The 16,386-nt window shown below is 46.6% G+C and overlaps 1 protein-coding gene across 1 annotated transcript in view; it reads right to left on the minus strand.

The window, feature by feature from the left end:
• Positions 1–1,860: 1,860 nt before the first annotated feature.
• Positions 1,861–16,386, minus strand: part of LOC144480143 (elastase-1-like) — a 42,838-nt gene continuing 28,312 nt past the window's right edge. Inside the window, exons 4-6 of the mRNA XM_078199288.1 lie at positions 13,102–13,382; positions 5,432–5,595; positions 1,861–2,040 (exon numbers count right to left, since the gene is read on the minus strand). Of these exons, the coding sequence (XP_078055414.1) occupies positions 1,861–2,040; positions 5,432–5,595; positions 13,102–13,382 (625 nt within the window). The remainder of the gene's footprint in view (positions 2,041–5,431; positions 5,596–13,101; positions 13,383–16,386) is intronic.

Consider the following 16,386-nt stretch of genomic DNA (forward strand, 5'->3'; position numbering starts at 1 on the left):
CCCCAAGGTCCCTCTGATCCTCTACACTGCTAAGAATGGTACCCTTCATTTTATACTGCTGCTCCATCCCATTGGATCTGCCAAAATGGATCACCACACACTTATCCGGGTTGAAGTCCATCTGCCACTTCTCCGCCCAGTCCTGCATTCTATCTATGTCTCGCTGCAACTTCTGACATCCCTCCAAACTATCCACAACACCACCTACCTTGGTGTCGTCAGCAAACTTACCAACCCATCCCTCCACTTCCTCATCCAGGTCATTTATGAAAATGACAAACAGCAAGGGTCCCAGAACAGATCCCTGGGGCACTCCACTGGTCACTGACCTCCATGCAGAGAAAGACCCCTCCACAGCCACTCTCTGCCTTCTGCAGGCAAGCCAGTTCTGGATCCACAAGGCAACAGCAATGTGGTTGACTCTCAACTACCCTCTGAAATGGAGGGCAGTTGGGGATGGGCAATAAATATGGCCCAGCCAACAGCGCCCACATCTGAATTTTTAAAGAAGTTTTCCTCACTTTACCCGTGATTTATTAGCTCACTGATTTTGACCTTTCTATCAATGGGAACAGTTTCTCCCTCTCTACTTTGTCCAGACCCCTCATGATCTTGAACACCTCAATCAAAATCTCCTCTCGAAAGGGATCAGCCCCAGCTTTGCCAATCTGTCCTGCTAACTGAAGTCCCTCATCCCTGGAACCATTCTCATAAATTGTTACTGCACCCACTCCAGCGCCCTGCACATCCTTCCGAAAGTGGGGTGCTCAGAATTAGGCACAATGGCGGGGATTTTACTGCCCCCCCCGCCACGGGAATCGGAGCAGGTGAGGGGCAGACCATGGGAAGACCTGTTGACCTTGGCCGGGATTTTACGGTTTCAGGATGAGTAAGACCGTAAAGTCCCGCCCAATAAAGGTTCCTCATAACTTCCATGCTTTTCTATCCTCTGTTTGCAAAGCCAAGGGAAGCTTGTCTCTTACTGCCAGCTCAACCAGTCCTGCCACCTTCAATGATTGTGCACATATACAGAAGTGTTTCCTATATTACAGTGGTGACTACACTTCAGAAGGACTTTGTTCGCTGTGCAGCACCTGGATGAGTGCAGCTTTAACAACACTCAAGGAGCTCGACACCATCCAGGACAAAGCAGCCCCGCTTGATTGGCACCCCATCCACCACCTTAAACATTCACTCCCTCCACCACCGATGCACAGTGGCAGCAATGCCATCTACAAGGTGTTCTGCAGCAACTCACCAAGGCTCCTTAGTGACCCGTGATCTCTAGCATCTGGAAGGACTAGGACGGCAGATACATGGGAACACCACCATCTGCAATTCCCCTTCGAGCCACTCACCATCCTGACTTGGAACTATATTGCCGTTCCTTCACTGTCACTGGGTCAAAATCCTGGAACTCCCTCCCGTACAGCACTGTGGGCATACCTACACCACACAGACTCCATGGTTGAAGAATACCACCATCTTCTCAAGAGCAATCAGCATTGCGCAGTAAATGCTGGCCTAGCCAGTGACACCCACATCCCATTAACAAATGAATAAAAATGTGTTTTGGAATTTCCTGAGACTGTGAAAGGTTCTACAAAGCATTTCTCTCTCTCCATCATTTTGTCTTCTCTCCTTCCCTTCCTTTCAAAACATTTGTGATGCTCCCCTGTCCCTTCCATTGAACATCGGAATGCATTCCCTGATGGTGTGTCATTCACGCAGCAGTTTGACTAAAAACAGGCAACACTTTTTCCTTCAAAACTTTTTATTTCTAAGGAAGCATTAACACATCACAGCACTTCCCGTTTGCCTAAAATTAATTTCTAAGTTGAGGGTGCAGCAGCGTTAGCTTTAGTCAAAGAAATAATCTCGTATCCTTGTCGTCTCAATCCAGGGGATGTAGGCAGTAGTGCTGGTAAACACGCTGGGCTTGTTCTCAACTGTGCAGCCAATAGGTCCAAAACTGACTACTCCATGGACTTCCCACTTGTGCGAGCCAAGCTGACAGAGAAGAGGACCACCAGAATCCCCCTGAAATACAAGATATCACACAGTGAATCTGAAAAACACTCCATTAAACACAGTGAATCCGAGTAACACCCAATTAAACACAGTGAATCCCAGTAAAACACCATTAAACACAATGAATCCCAGTAACACCCCATTAAACACAGTGAATCCCAGTAACACTCCATTAAACACAATGAATCCCAGTAACACCCCATTAAACACAGTGAATCCCAGTAACACCCCATTAAGCAAAGTGAATCCCAGTAACACCCCATTAAACACAGTGAATCCCAGTAACACCTGGCCTGGTAACACCTGGCCAGTAACATTGGCCTTTATCAATCGAGGGATTGAGTTTAGGAGTCCGGGGATAATGATGCAGCTATATAAGACCCTCGTCAGACCCCACTTGGAGTACTGTGCTCAGTTCTGGTCGCCTCACTATAGGAAGGATGTGGAAAAGATTGAAAGGTTGCAGAGGAGATTTACAAGGATGTTGCCTGGATTGAGTGGCATGCCTTATGAGGATAGGCTGAGGGAGCTCGGTCTTTTCTCCTTGGAGAGACGTAGGATGAGAGGAGATCTAACAGAGGTATATAAGATGTTGAGAGGCATAGATTGGGTGGACTCTCGGAGGCTTTTTCCCAGGGTGGAAATGTCTGCTACAAGAGGACACAGGTTTAAGGTGCTGGGGGGTAGGTACAGGGGAGATGTTAGGGGTAAGTTTTTCACACAGAGGGTGGTGGGCGAGTGGAATCGGCTGCCGTCAGTGGTGGTGGAGGCGAACTCAATAGGGTCTTTTAAGAGACTCCTGGATGAGTACATGGAGCTTAATAGGATGGAGGGTTATAGGTAGGTCTAGAAGGTAGGGACGTGTTCGGCACAACTTGTGGGCCGAAGGGCCTGTTTGTGCTGTAGTTTTTCTATGTTCTATGTTCTAACACCCCATTAAACACAGCGAATCCCAGTAACACCCCATTAAACGCAGCGAATCCCAGTAACATCCCATTAAACACAGTGAATCCCAGTAACACCATTAAACACTGTGAATCCCAGTAGCACCCCATTAAACACAGTGAATCCCAGAAACACTCCATTAAACCCACTGAATCCCAGTAACACCCCATTAAACACAATGGATCCCAGTAACACCCCATTAAACACAGTGAATCCCAGTAACACCCCATTAAACACAGTGAATCCCAGTAACACCCCCATTAAACACTACGATTCCCAGTAACATCCCATTAAACACAGTGAATCCCAGTAACACCATTAAACACTGTGAATCCCAGTAACACACCATTAAACACAGTGAATCCCAGAAACACTCCATTAAACACAATGAATCCCAGTAACACCCCATTAAACACAGTGAATCCCAGAAACACTCCATTAAACACAATGAATCCCAGTAACACCCCATTAAACACAATGAATCCCAGTAACACACCATTAAACACAGTGAATCCCAGTAGCACCCCATTAAACACAGTGAATCCCAGTAACACCCCTTTAAACACAGTGAATCCCAGTAACACCCCACTAAACACAATGAAACCCAGCAACACTCCATTAAACACAGTGAATCCCAGTAACATCCCATTAAACACAATGAATCCCAGCAACACTCCACTAAACACAGTGAAACCCAGTAACACCCCATTAAACACAATGAATCCCAGTAACACACCATTAAACACAGTGAATCCCAGCAGCACCCCATTAAACATAATGAATCCCAGTAACACCCCATTAAACACAATGAATCCCAGCAACACCCCATTAAACACAGCGAATTCCAGTAACACCCCATTAAACACAGTGAATCCCAGTAACACCCCATTAAACACAGTGAAACCCAGTAACACCCCATTAAACACAGTGAATCCCAGTAACCCCCCCATTAAACGCAGTGAATCCCAGTAACACCCCATTAAAAACAGTGAATCATAGTAACACCCCATTAAACACAGTGAACCCCAGTAACACCCCATTAAACACAGTGAATCCCAGAAACACCCCATTAAACACAGTGAGTCCCAGCAACGCCCCATTAAACACAGTGAATCCCAGTAACACCCCATTAAAAACAGTGAATCCAAGTAACACCCCATTAAACATGATGAATCCCAGTAACACCCCATTAAACACAGTGAATCCCAGTAACACCCCATTAAACACAGTGAATCCCAGTAACACCCCATTAAACACAGTGAATCCCAGGAACACCCCATTAAACACAGTGAATCCCAGTAACACCCCATTAAACACAATGAATCCCAGCAACACTCCATTAAACACAGTGAATCCCAGGAACACCCCATTAAACACAGTGAATCCCAGTAACACCCCATTAAACACAGTGAATCCCAGTAACACCCCATGAAACACAGTGAATCCCAGTAACACCCCATTAAACACAGTGAATCCCAGTAACACCCCATTAAACACAGTGAATCCCAGTAACTCCCCATTAAGCACAGTGAATCCCAGTAACACCTGATTAAACACAGTGAACCCCAGTAACACCCCATTAAACACAGTGAATCCCAGTAACACCCCATTAAACACAGTGAATCCCAGTAACACCCCACTAAACACAGTGAACCCCAGTAACACCCCATTAAACACAGTGAATCCCAGTAACTCCCCATTAAACACACTGAATCCCAGTAACACCCCATTAAACACAGTGAATCATAGTAACACCCCATTAAACACAGTGAATCCCAGTAGCACCCCATTAAACTCAGTCAATCCCAGTAACACCCCTTTAAACACAGTGAATCCCAGTAACACCCCATTAAACACAACGAAAACAGTAACACCCCATTAAACACAGTGAATCCCAGTAACACCCCATTAAACACAGTGAATCCCAGTAACAACCCATTAAACACAGCGAATCCCAGTAACACCCCAATAAACACACTGAATCCCAGTAACACCCCATTAAGCACAGTGAATCCCAGTAACACCCCATTAAACACAGTGAATCCCAGTAACACCCCAATAAACACAGTGAATCCCAGTAACACCCCATTAAGCACAGTGAATCCCAGTAACACCCCATTAAGCGCAGTGAATCCCAGTAGCATCCTGTCAATGGAGTGTATCCGACACCATCAGATGCAATGAATGAGCACATTTGCCAACATCCACTGTTACCAAAGTGCTGAAACCATCTACACTTCCCACTGCTCCTCCAATGGTCATCAGCAGACTAAAGACAGACAGTGACCTGTCTTGTGATCGAGGCTCAGGCTGGAGTATTCACCGTAAGCTATTGGAAAAGCCTCTGAAATGTAATTCTGCCTTTCAGTGAAACTGCAAAATGAATACTTCAGTTGTCCTTGGGGTGAACCGGGGAGGCAGATGTTAAAATGCCAGCCTATTTCTTTCCAGTTACCTGGCAAGCAGCAGGAGGTCCCTCTGTATCTTTGTAACCAGCGCAGATCATCGTGTTGCGCACTCGGTCTCCCCAGAATTTCTTCATTTTACAGGTTTGGTGGTCAATGATTGGAAGCCTGGCTTGGTTCAGAACTTCGGACAGCGTGATGTTTTCCTTTTGTCCTGTGTTATAAATGGAAAAGATTCCCATGTTACCTGGGTGACCTAATTCCCCACTCCATGTACTGACTGTACAATTAGTTTAATCAGGTTGCATTATTTTTGCTGCTGAAGTACGAATATATATCTAACCATAACTCAGCTGAAGCCCTCGTGCCTCGGAGTCAGATAGTTTGTGAGCTCGAGACCCACTCCAAGGGACCTCAATACACATTTCACGCCAGCATTCCAGTGCAGTACTGAGGGAACCCCGCACTGTCAGAGGGTCAGTACTGAGGGTGTAACCAAAAGAGAAAATGCTGGAAAATCTCAGCAGGTCTGGCAGCATCTGGAAGGAGAGAAAAGAGCTGACGTTTCGAGTCCAGGCGATCCTTTGTCAAAGCTGTGACCCTTTCATGGAGTGTCACTGGGATTCACTGACTCTCAGCTTTGACAAAGGATCGTCTGGACTCGAAACATCAGCTCTTTTCTCTCCTTACAGATGCTGCCAGACCTGCGGAGATTTTCCAGCATTTTCTCTTTTGGTTTCAGATTCCAGAATCCACAGTAATTTGCTTTTATCCAGTACTGAGTGAGTGCTGCACTGTCAGAGGGTCAGTACTAAGGGAGTGCCACACTGTCAGAGTGTCAATACTGAGGAAGTGCCGCACTGTCAGAGGGTCAGTACTGAGTGAGTGCTGCACTGTCAGAGGGTCAATACTGAGGGAGTGCTACACTGTCAGAGGGTCAGTGCTGAGGGAGTGCCGCACTGTCAGAGGGTCAGTACTGAGTGAGTGCTGCACTGTCAGAGGGTCAATACTGAGGGAGTGCTACACTGTCAGAGGGTCAGTGCTGAGGGAGTGCCGCACTGTCAGAGGGTCAGTACTGAGTGAGTGCTGCACTGTCAGAGGGTCAATACTGAGGGAGTGCTACACTGTCAGAGGGTCAGTGCTGAGGGAGTGCCGCACTGTCAGAGGGTCAGTACTGAGTGAGTGCTGCACTGTCAGAGGGTCAATACTGAGGGAGTGCTGCACTGTCAGAGGGTCAGTGCTGAGGGAGTGCTGCACTGTCAGTGGGTCAGTACTGAGGGAGTGCTGCACTGTCAGAGGGTCAGTACTGAGGGAGTGCCACACTGTCAGAGGGTCAGTACTGAGGGAGTGCCGCACTGTCAGGGGGTCAGTACTAAGGGAGTGCCACGCTGTTGGAGGGTTAATACTGAGGGAGTGCTACACTGTCAGAGGGTCAGTGCTGAGGGAGTGCCGCACTGTCAGAGGGTCAGTACTGAGTGAGTGCTGCACTGTCAGAGGGTCAATACTGAGGGAGTGCTACACTGTCAGAGGGTCAGTGCTGAGGGAGTGCCGCACTGTCAGAGGGTCAGTACTGAGTGAGTGCTGCACTGTCAGAGGGTCAATACTGAGGGAGTGCTACACTGTCAGAGGGTCAGTGCTGAGGGAGTGCCGCACTGTCAGAGGGTCAGTACTGAGTGAGTGCTGCACTGTCAGAGGGTCAATACTGAGGGAGTGCTGCACTGTCAGAGGGTCAGTGCTGAGGGAGTGCTGCACTGTCAGTGGGTCAGTACTGAGGGAGTGCTGCACTGTCAGAGGGTCAGTACTGAGGGAGTGCCACACTGTCAGAGGGTCAGTACTGAGGGAGTGCCGCACTGTCAGGGGGTCAGTACTAAGGGAGTGCCACACTGTTGGAGGGTTAATACTGAGGGAGTGCTACACTGTCAGAGGGTCAGTGCTGAGGGAGTGCTGCACTGTCAGCTGGTCAGTACTGAGGGCGTGCTGCACTGTCAGAGGGTCAGTACTGAGGGAGTGCTGCACTGTCAGAGGGTCAGTACTGAGGGAGTGCTGCACTGTCAGAGTGTCAATACTGAGGGAGTGCTGCACTGTCAGAGGGTCAGTACTGAGGGAGTGCTGCATTGTCAGAGGGTCAGTACTGAGGGAGTGCCGCACTGTCAGAGGGTCAGTACTGAACGAGTGCTGCACTGTCAGAGGGTCAATACTGAGGGAGTGCTGCACTGTCAGAGGGTCAGTACTGAGGGAGTGCCGCACTGTCAGAGGGTCAGTACTGAACGAGTGCTGCACTGTCAGAGGATCAGTGCTGAGGGAGTGCTGCTTTGTGGGAGGTGTCTTTTGATGAGATGTTAAACTAAGGTCACATCTGCTCTCTCAGGTCGATATAAAAGATCCCATGGCCTATTTCGAAGAAGCCCACATCCCCATGGCCATGGCTAATATTTACCCATCAATCAACACCACTATAACAACGATCATTTGAGTGTGTGCAATTTGCTGCACACTTATTGGTGTTTCTTACAAGACATTGAGTGGAGGCAATGGCGTGGTGATATTAACCCTGGGCTAGTCATCCAGAGACCCGGTAATCTGGGGACCTGGGTTCAAATCCTACCTCAGCAGATTGTGAAATTTGAATTCAGTAAAAAGAAATCTGGAATTAAAAGTCAAATGATGACCATGAAACTATCGCTGATTACAGGCAGTCCCCGGGTTACGAACGCCCGTACTTACGTACCGACCTCCGTAAAGCCGATTATTTAACAAAATCGAGTTACATACAATGGTTTGTACTAACGAACGGGCGGACTACATTGCGCGGCGCTCAAAACACTGCGCGTTTTCAGCGGTTCATCGGCCCGAGGGAGAACAGCGCCACGCCGTCATCGCCATTTTAAGTCGGATCGCGTAAACGGTGTTGTGTGCCTTGTGTTTTGACTTAAATTTTTTGTGTATTTACCCTCGTAATCATGGCTCCAAAGTGTAAATCTGATGCAAGTGATGGTGATGCATCGAAGAAAAGGAAGACGATCATGATTGAAACGAAAGTGGAAATAATAAAGCGATTGGAGAGTGGTGAAACGCCAACAAACATTGGAAAAGCGTTAGGCTACAGTCGGTCAACGATCGGGACAATCATAAAGGACAAGGGGAGATTAATGGAGCATGTAAAAGGCTCTGTCCCGATGAAAGCGACAGTTATCACTAAGCAACGCAGTGGTTTAATTATCGAAATGGAAAGGCTATTGGTAATTTGGTTAGAGGATCAAAATCAGCGTAACATTCCTATTAGCTTTGGCTTAGTGCAAGAAAAGGCTCGAAGCCTTTTCAGTGATTTAAAAGCTGCACGTGCAGCAAGTGAAGATGCTTGTGATGAAGAATTTGTTGCGAGTGGGGGTTGGTTCAAGCCTTTCAGAGGGAGGGTAAATTTACACAATGTTAAAGCGCAAGGTGAAGCAGCGAGTGCCGATTGATGTCAGTGCTGCAAGAGAGTTTCCTGAAATGTTGGAAAAAATTATTGAGGAGGGAGGTTATGTGCCTGAGCAAATATTTAATGTAGACGAGACTGGCTTATTTTGGAAAAAAATGCCTGAAAGGACATACATTTCAAAAGAGGAAAAAACTGCTCCAGGGCACAAGGCATCCAAGGATAGGCTAACGTTATTGCTTGGTGGTAACGCATCCGGGGATTGCAAGCTTAAGCCTATGCTTGTGTATCGCTCCCTAAATCCGAGGGCACTTAGCCGAATCATCAAGGCATCTCTTCCCATTATTTGGAAGTCAAACACAAAAGGCTTGGGTAACAAAAGCTCTCTTCGAAGATTGGTCCCTGAACTATTTTGTTCCTGCTGCTGAATGCTATTGCTTGGCCAAGAAGATTCCTTTCAAAATTCTCCTTGTGCTTGACAACGCCCCCGGACATCCAAGCACTTTAGATGACCTTCACCTCAATGTAAAGGTCGTCTTTTTACCACCCAACACCACATCACTACTTCAGCCAATGGATCAAGGGGTCATAGCCTCCTTTAAGGCTTACTATTTACGCCGGACCTTCTCACAAGCAGTCAGGGCTACCCAAGATGATGCAATGACCTTAAAGGAGTTCTGGAGGAATTACAACATCTACGATGGCATCAAAAGCATTGCAGATTCTTGGGAGCAAGTGAAGACAACCAACATGAAAGGAGTGTGGAACAAACTGTGCCCCCAATTCGCACATGGTTTTAAGGGGTTTACAGCTGAGGACATCGCCGAAGCCAGGCAGGCTGTGGTTGATATTGGTAATAATCAACTGCAGTTAGACATCAATGAAGACGATGTCTTCGACTCGCTTGAATCCCAGGCCGAAGAACTGACCAATGAGGACCTTATGGAGCTGGAACAGCAGATGATAGCATTTGAGGAAGAAGTCCAGGACGTAGAAACCCCAGAACCCAAGAAGTTTCTGACGAAGGAGTTAGCTGAAGCCTTTTGTCTCATTGAAGCAGGGATGGCAAAGTTAGAGGAGCAAGATCCTAATGCAGAGAGGCTCACCAAAGTTTACCGGATAGTTACCGACGGCCTCAGCTGCTACAAGGCCATTTATAATGAGAAAAAGAAAAACTCTGTTCAAGCCTCCCTTGATGTTTACTTTAAGAAATTACTTTAATGTTTTTTATATCTGCACACACACACATATATATATATAAATAATCCAAGTTTTGTGTCATTTCCATTCATTATTATTACTGTATTATTATATTTAAGATGTTTTAGGTAAAATGTATACTATATACTAAGACAAACATTTGACTAATTGACGCTAGATGTGACTCATACGTAACTGTTCCGACTTACATACAAATTCGACTTACAGACAGACTTAAAAACGGAACTCGTTCGTAACCCGGGGACTGCCTGTATTGTAAAAACTCATCTGGTTCACTAATGTCCTTTAGGGAAGGAAACCTGCCGTCCTTACCCGGTCTGGCCTTGCCCTATCTCCGTAAACCCATACATTTATCCCGCTAATCCACCTAAGCTGCACATCTTTGGACACTAAGGGGCAGTTTAGCAAGGTCAATCCATCTAACCTGCACATCTTTGGAGTGTGCGGGGAAACCTAACTTCCTGGAGGAAACCCACGCAGACACGGGGAGAATGTTGCCGATTACGCACAGACAGTCACCCAAGGCTGGAATCGAACCCAGTTCCCTGGCACAGTGCTAACCACTGTGCCACCATGCCATCCTGCACATTGTTTCTGACTCTTGAATGCCTCGATTGAACCTGCCTCCACCACGTTTTCAGGCAGTGCATTCTGGACCCGAACCACTCACTGTGTGGACAAGCTTCTTCTCACGTCACATTTGCTTCTTTTGTAAATTACCTTAAATCTATGCCCTCTCGTTCTTGACTCTTTTACGAGGGGGAACAGTTTCTCCCGATCTACTCTGTGCAGCCCCCTCATGATTTTGAACATTTCTAACAAATCTCCTCTTAGTTTTCTTCTCTCCAAGGAGAACAGTCCCAACCCCTCCAATCTGTCCTCATCCCTGGAACCATTCTTGTAAACCTCTTCTGCACTCTCTCCAATGCATTCACATCCTTTCTACAGTGTAGCACTGTACGCAATATTCCAGCTTTCCATTTAAGATATTCAGGGGAAGATAATCATAAGAAACTGGGAGCAGGAGTAGGCCATTCAGCCCCTCAAGCCTGCTCCACCATTCAATACAATCATGGCTGATCTCATCTCGGCCACAACTCCACCTTCCTGCCCACTCCCCATAACCCTTCATCCTGTTACTAATTAAAAACCTATCTATCTGCTCCTTAAATTTATTTAGTGTTCCAGCATCCTGCACTCTGGGGTAGAGAATTCCACAGATCTTTGAGTGAAGTCATTCCTCTTCCTTTCTGTTTTAAATCTGCCATCCCTTCGCCTAAAACTACGGCCTCTCATTTTAGAATGTCCAACAAGAGGAAACATCCGCTCCACTAACTTTCTGTCATTCATGCACAAGGACACGCAGATCCCTCTGGACCGAAGCATTATGAAGCTTCTCTCCATTTGGATAATAAGTTGCTTTTTTATTCCCTCGACCAAAATGGATAAATAACCTCACACTTATCCACGTTAAACTCCATTTTGGCCCACTCACCTAACCTATCCATATCCATTTGTAAATTTCTTATTTGCAACTCGCATTTGTGGTGTAGTGGTAATTCCACTGGACTAGTAATCCAGAAATTAAATTCAATCAATAAATCTGGAAAATTTAGATTTTTATTAAAGTTAATTTCAGTAATGGCAGACATGGGCAGAACATGCAAACTCCACACAGACAGTCACCCAAGGCCGGAATTGAACCCGGGTCTCTGGCGCTGTGAGGCAGCAGTGCTAACCACTGTGCCACTGTGCCACCCTTACCATTTTAATTGTTTTCAAAACTATGTGGAAAGTGCCACCTTACACCAATTTCCTTGCAAAGAAAAAGATTTAAGGCAACGATAATCGCCAAAGATAATCTGGAGGAGATATTTCTGAAACCTTTAGAGGGTCTCCCTGGAAAGATGGAGAATGAGGGGAGATCTAATAGAGGTGTACAAGATTATGAAGGGGATAGATAGGGTGAACGGTGGGAAGCTTTTTCCCAGATCAGAAGTGACGATCACGAGGGGTCACGGGCTCAAGGTGAGAGGGGCGAAGTATAACTCAGATATTAGAGGGATGCTTTTTACACAGAGGGTGGTGGGGGCCTGGAATGCACTGCCAAGTAGGGTGGTGGAGGCAGACAAGCTGACATCGTTTAAGACTTACCTGGATAGTCACATGAGCAGCCTGGGAATGGAGGGATACAAAAGATTGGTCTAGTTGGACCAAGGAGCGGCACAGGCTTGGCGGGCTGAAGGGCCTGTTTCCTGTGCTGTACTGTTCTTTGTTCTCTTTGTCTCAAAGTCGGGTTTTGGCCCGTGGTACAGATCTCCCTTTCAAAGGGGTCTTCATTTTCACACAGTAATAAATAGGGAAGGACTAACATGCCGAGTAAGTCTGGACCATCTTGTTGACAAGTCCTGACCCCAATTCCCTCCTCGACCAAGCTGGTCACCCAATCCCGAGAGGGGTGAATGAAACTCGGGGCAGCACGGTGGCACAGGGGCGGCACGGTGGCACAATGGTTAGCACCGCTGCCTCACAGTGCTGGGTTCGATTCCAGCCTCGGTTGACTGTCTGTGTGAAGTCTGCACGTTCTCCCTGTGTCTGCATGGGTTACTTCCGGGTGCTCCAGTTTCCTCCCACAGTCCAAAGATGTGCAGGTTAGGTTGATTGGCCATGCTAAATTTCCCCTTTGTGTCAGGGGGATTACCAGGGTAAATATGTGGAGTTAAGGGGAGGTATAGGGCCTGGGTGGGATTGTGGCTGGTGCAGGCTCGATGGGCCGAATGGCCTTTTGTGCTGTAGGGATTCTATGAAACACAGAAATTTAAAATCCGAGGTCAACTTAGGTGGAGACAAATTCCATGAAATTCTTCTCAGACACTCGAAGATCATCAACCCAGTTCCGGAAGATCATGGTGTCTGGACAACACAGAACATTCTGGAATGATAGATCAGTTCCCTTTTGGAAGCCAGACCCCCGTCCCCCCAATTCCCTGTCCTGGGTGTGAAATTATGCTTGAGAGACAATGGAAAAATGTTACAATGCTTTCACTCACTCAATCATCGTTCCTCAACATGTTCCCTTACCTCTGGTGGCACCCCAGCCTGTGGCCCAGCATAGATGCCCAGGTCGCAGTTGGCTGGTCCTCCCAGGTAAGCAGGCATATCGGACATAGGTGGTTTGTGGAATGTCCACTGCTGCTCTGACCATAGCGATATCATAGTCGATTTCGTTGAGGAGAGGGTAGCGGAAGCGTTCATGTCTGTAGATTCTTTTCACACGATAGATCTTCTCTGTCCGTTCAGTACGATTCAGGTTGTGTTTGCCCACCACAATGCGCCAGTTTGCAGCAGCCTCAGCTTTGCCTCTGGAATGGACAACGGTTTGGGTCAAGGGTTGATAAATGGTTTAATGTTGGAATTGTTGAATTATCATGTAATTTTAAACATATATGGAGGTAGTTGTAAACTGACCAGTGCCTCCATCACCACCCAGTGCTTTGTTACACTTTAGTATTGATCGTTAAGGTAGTGTAGGGACTGACACTGTGGTCCTTCCCCACATCTGGACAACATGGTGGCACCTTCCAGCCGCACCACAGATGGAAACTCTGGTGCCTGCAGGAGTGGAATGCCTGGTGTCTCATGACTACCCCTCCCTCCAACAAATAAGGTCCATAAACCTTCTGCCACCTCTACAAGAGGGCTAATAATATCTTCTTAAAAAGATATTTAATCCTCAGGCGTCCAAGAGGCTGGCTTGGACCAAGCAGGGCCCAGGTGTGCAGGTCTTCAACCTTGTGCAAGGTCGGCCCAGGGAGGCAAGAACTCATAGGATAGGGAGTCCCTGCCCCAGCCATGTCAGGTCAAGGAATGAGGCAAGGCCAACCAGGGTCTTGGAATTGTGCTTGAAGGGACAAGCAAATTTGATCTCCTTTGCTTTAATTAATATGTAAGATCAAAATGGAAATTCTGAAGGTGCTGGCTATAATCTTCCAGTCCAAAGGCGGCATTTGTTTTGATTTCATTCATGGGACATGGGCATCGCTGGCTGGCCAGCATTTATTGCCCAACCCCTAGTTGCCCTTTTTCAGAGGGCAGTTGAGAGTCAACCACATTGCTGTGGCCCTGGAGTCACATGTAAGCCAGACCAGGTAAAGACGGCAGATTTCCTTCCCTAAAGGACATTAGTAGTTAGCACTACTACCTCACAGCGCTAGGGACCCAGGTTCAATTCCGACCTTGGGTGACTGTCTATGTGGAGTTTGCACGTTCTCCCCTTGTCTGCGCGGGTTTCCTCCGGGTGCCCCGGTTTCCTCCCACAGTCCAAAGATGTGCAGGTTGGGTGGACTGGTCATGCTAAATTGTCCCTTAGTGTTCCAAGATGTGTAGGTTAGATGGATTAGCCATGGTAATTGTGTGGGGTTATGGAGATAGGACAGGGGATAGGGCCTCGATAAGATACTCTGTCAAAGAGTCGGTGCAGACTTGATGGGCTGAATGGCCTCCTTCTGCACTGTAGGGATTGTATGATGAAGTGGTGCCAGGGGAATTGGAGAATTGCAAGTATTGCACCCTTGTTCAAAAAAGCATAAGCCAGGTAGCTACAGGCCAGTCAGCTTAACCTCAATGATAAGAACAATAATTCAGGACAAAATGAACAGTCACTTGGACAAATGTTGATTCAGGAAAGTCAGCATGGATTAAGCACCAATCGTGTTTAACTAGCTTGACATTTTTGATGAAGTAACAGAGAGGGTTGATGAGGATATTGTGACGGATGTGGTGTACATGGACTTTCAAAAGGCATCTGATAACGTGTTGCATACCTGGTATGCCAGCCAAGCTAGAGCTCATGGAATAAATGGGAGAGTGAAGAGGACACAGAGAGTGGTAGTGAATGGTTGTTTTTCGGACAGGGTTCAGTATTTTCCTTGGGTGTACAGGGCACAATTTCAAAATTTGCGGATGATGTGAAACTTGGAAGCATTGTGAATGTGAGGGGGATAGTGATAGTGTTCCTTCAGCTATTCGTAATGGGCAGAGTACAGACCGTACACAACCAGACAGTGCCTGCAAAATTCAAAACAAAACTTCTACTACTAGCTGTGATTCTGCGATTGGATAACACTTGCTGATCAATCCTGAGTGTGCTGATGGATACGCTAACAACCAATTTAAAATAATAATTTGAGCTCATAACGTTGCTCATTTATGCTTGCTATATGTTCATATATTGACATGCATTCATACGCAGGTAACTATTCTCTGCAAAATAAAGGAATATGTTCAGGGCTTGTGCCCTGTTTTTGAATTATCTGGAAGTATGGAGAGTCTATTGTTTCTTCTTTCTTTCTCCATGGCAATGTCTTGGCCAATCAGTGTTGAGTTGTCAACCAGTCAACACCCCTTTTCTCCTGTGGTGTAGATTGTTTGAAATTTGGCATTCTTGTGTTTGTCCTGATGGGCGTGAGATGAAAAGCTTTGGCAACGTGTCTCTGTTCTCAGCAATGTTCTTGTTTTGTACTACCAAGTGACTGTTAGTGATAAACGTCAAGAGGACATAGGCAGACCAGTGGAATGGGTAGGGAAATGGCAGATGAAGTTTAATGTGAAGTGTTCATATTGGTTGGCAGAATGAGGCGAGACAATATACATGCACAATTCTTAAAAGGGTGCAGGAGCAAGGTGACCGAAGAAGTTATATGCACAAATCATTGACGGTGACAAGGCAGATTGAGAAAGCAGCTAATAAGGGACTCTGGGCTTTACAAATATGGGCAGAGAGTACAAAAGCAAGGAAATTATGATAAACCTGTATAAAACACTGGTTTGGCCTCAACTGGAGTATTGCATCCAGTTCTGGGCACCACCTTCAGAGAAGAATGTGAAGGCGTTAGAGAGAGTGCAGAAAATGATTCCCGATAATGGTTCCAAGAATGAGGAACTTCAGTTAAATGGATAGTTTGGAGATGCTGGGACAGTTCTCCTCGGAAAGGAGAGGAGATTTGATAGAGGTGTTCAAAATTGAGAGGTCTGGAGAGGGCAGAAGAATTTTTAAAAAACAGAGTACATTGATTTAAGATGATTGGCAAAAGAAGCAAAGGTGACACGAGAGAAAAACGTTTACACAGCGAATGGTTAGGATCTGGAATGCTTGAGAGTGTGGTGGAGGCAGATTCAATTGTGGGATTGTGTGGTCAGTGCAGACTCGATGGGCCGAATGGCCTCTTTCTGTGCTGGAGGGTTTCTAAGATTTCTTTCTAAGATTTCAATTGAAGCCTTTAAAAGGGAATGATCAGGAGAGCAATAATTTGCAGGAATATGGGGAAAAGGTGGGTGAGTGGGTTGAAGTGGGTTGCTCTTTCAAAG

This window comes from Mustelus asterias, chromosome 28, assembly GCF_964213995.1.
Source record: "Mustelus asterias chromosome 28, sMusAst1.hap1.1, whole genome shotgun sequence".
NCBI classification, from domain to species: Eukaryota; Metazoa; Chordata; class Chondrichthyes; order Carcharhiniformes; family Triakidae; genus Mustelus; species Mustelus asterias.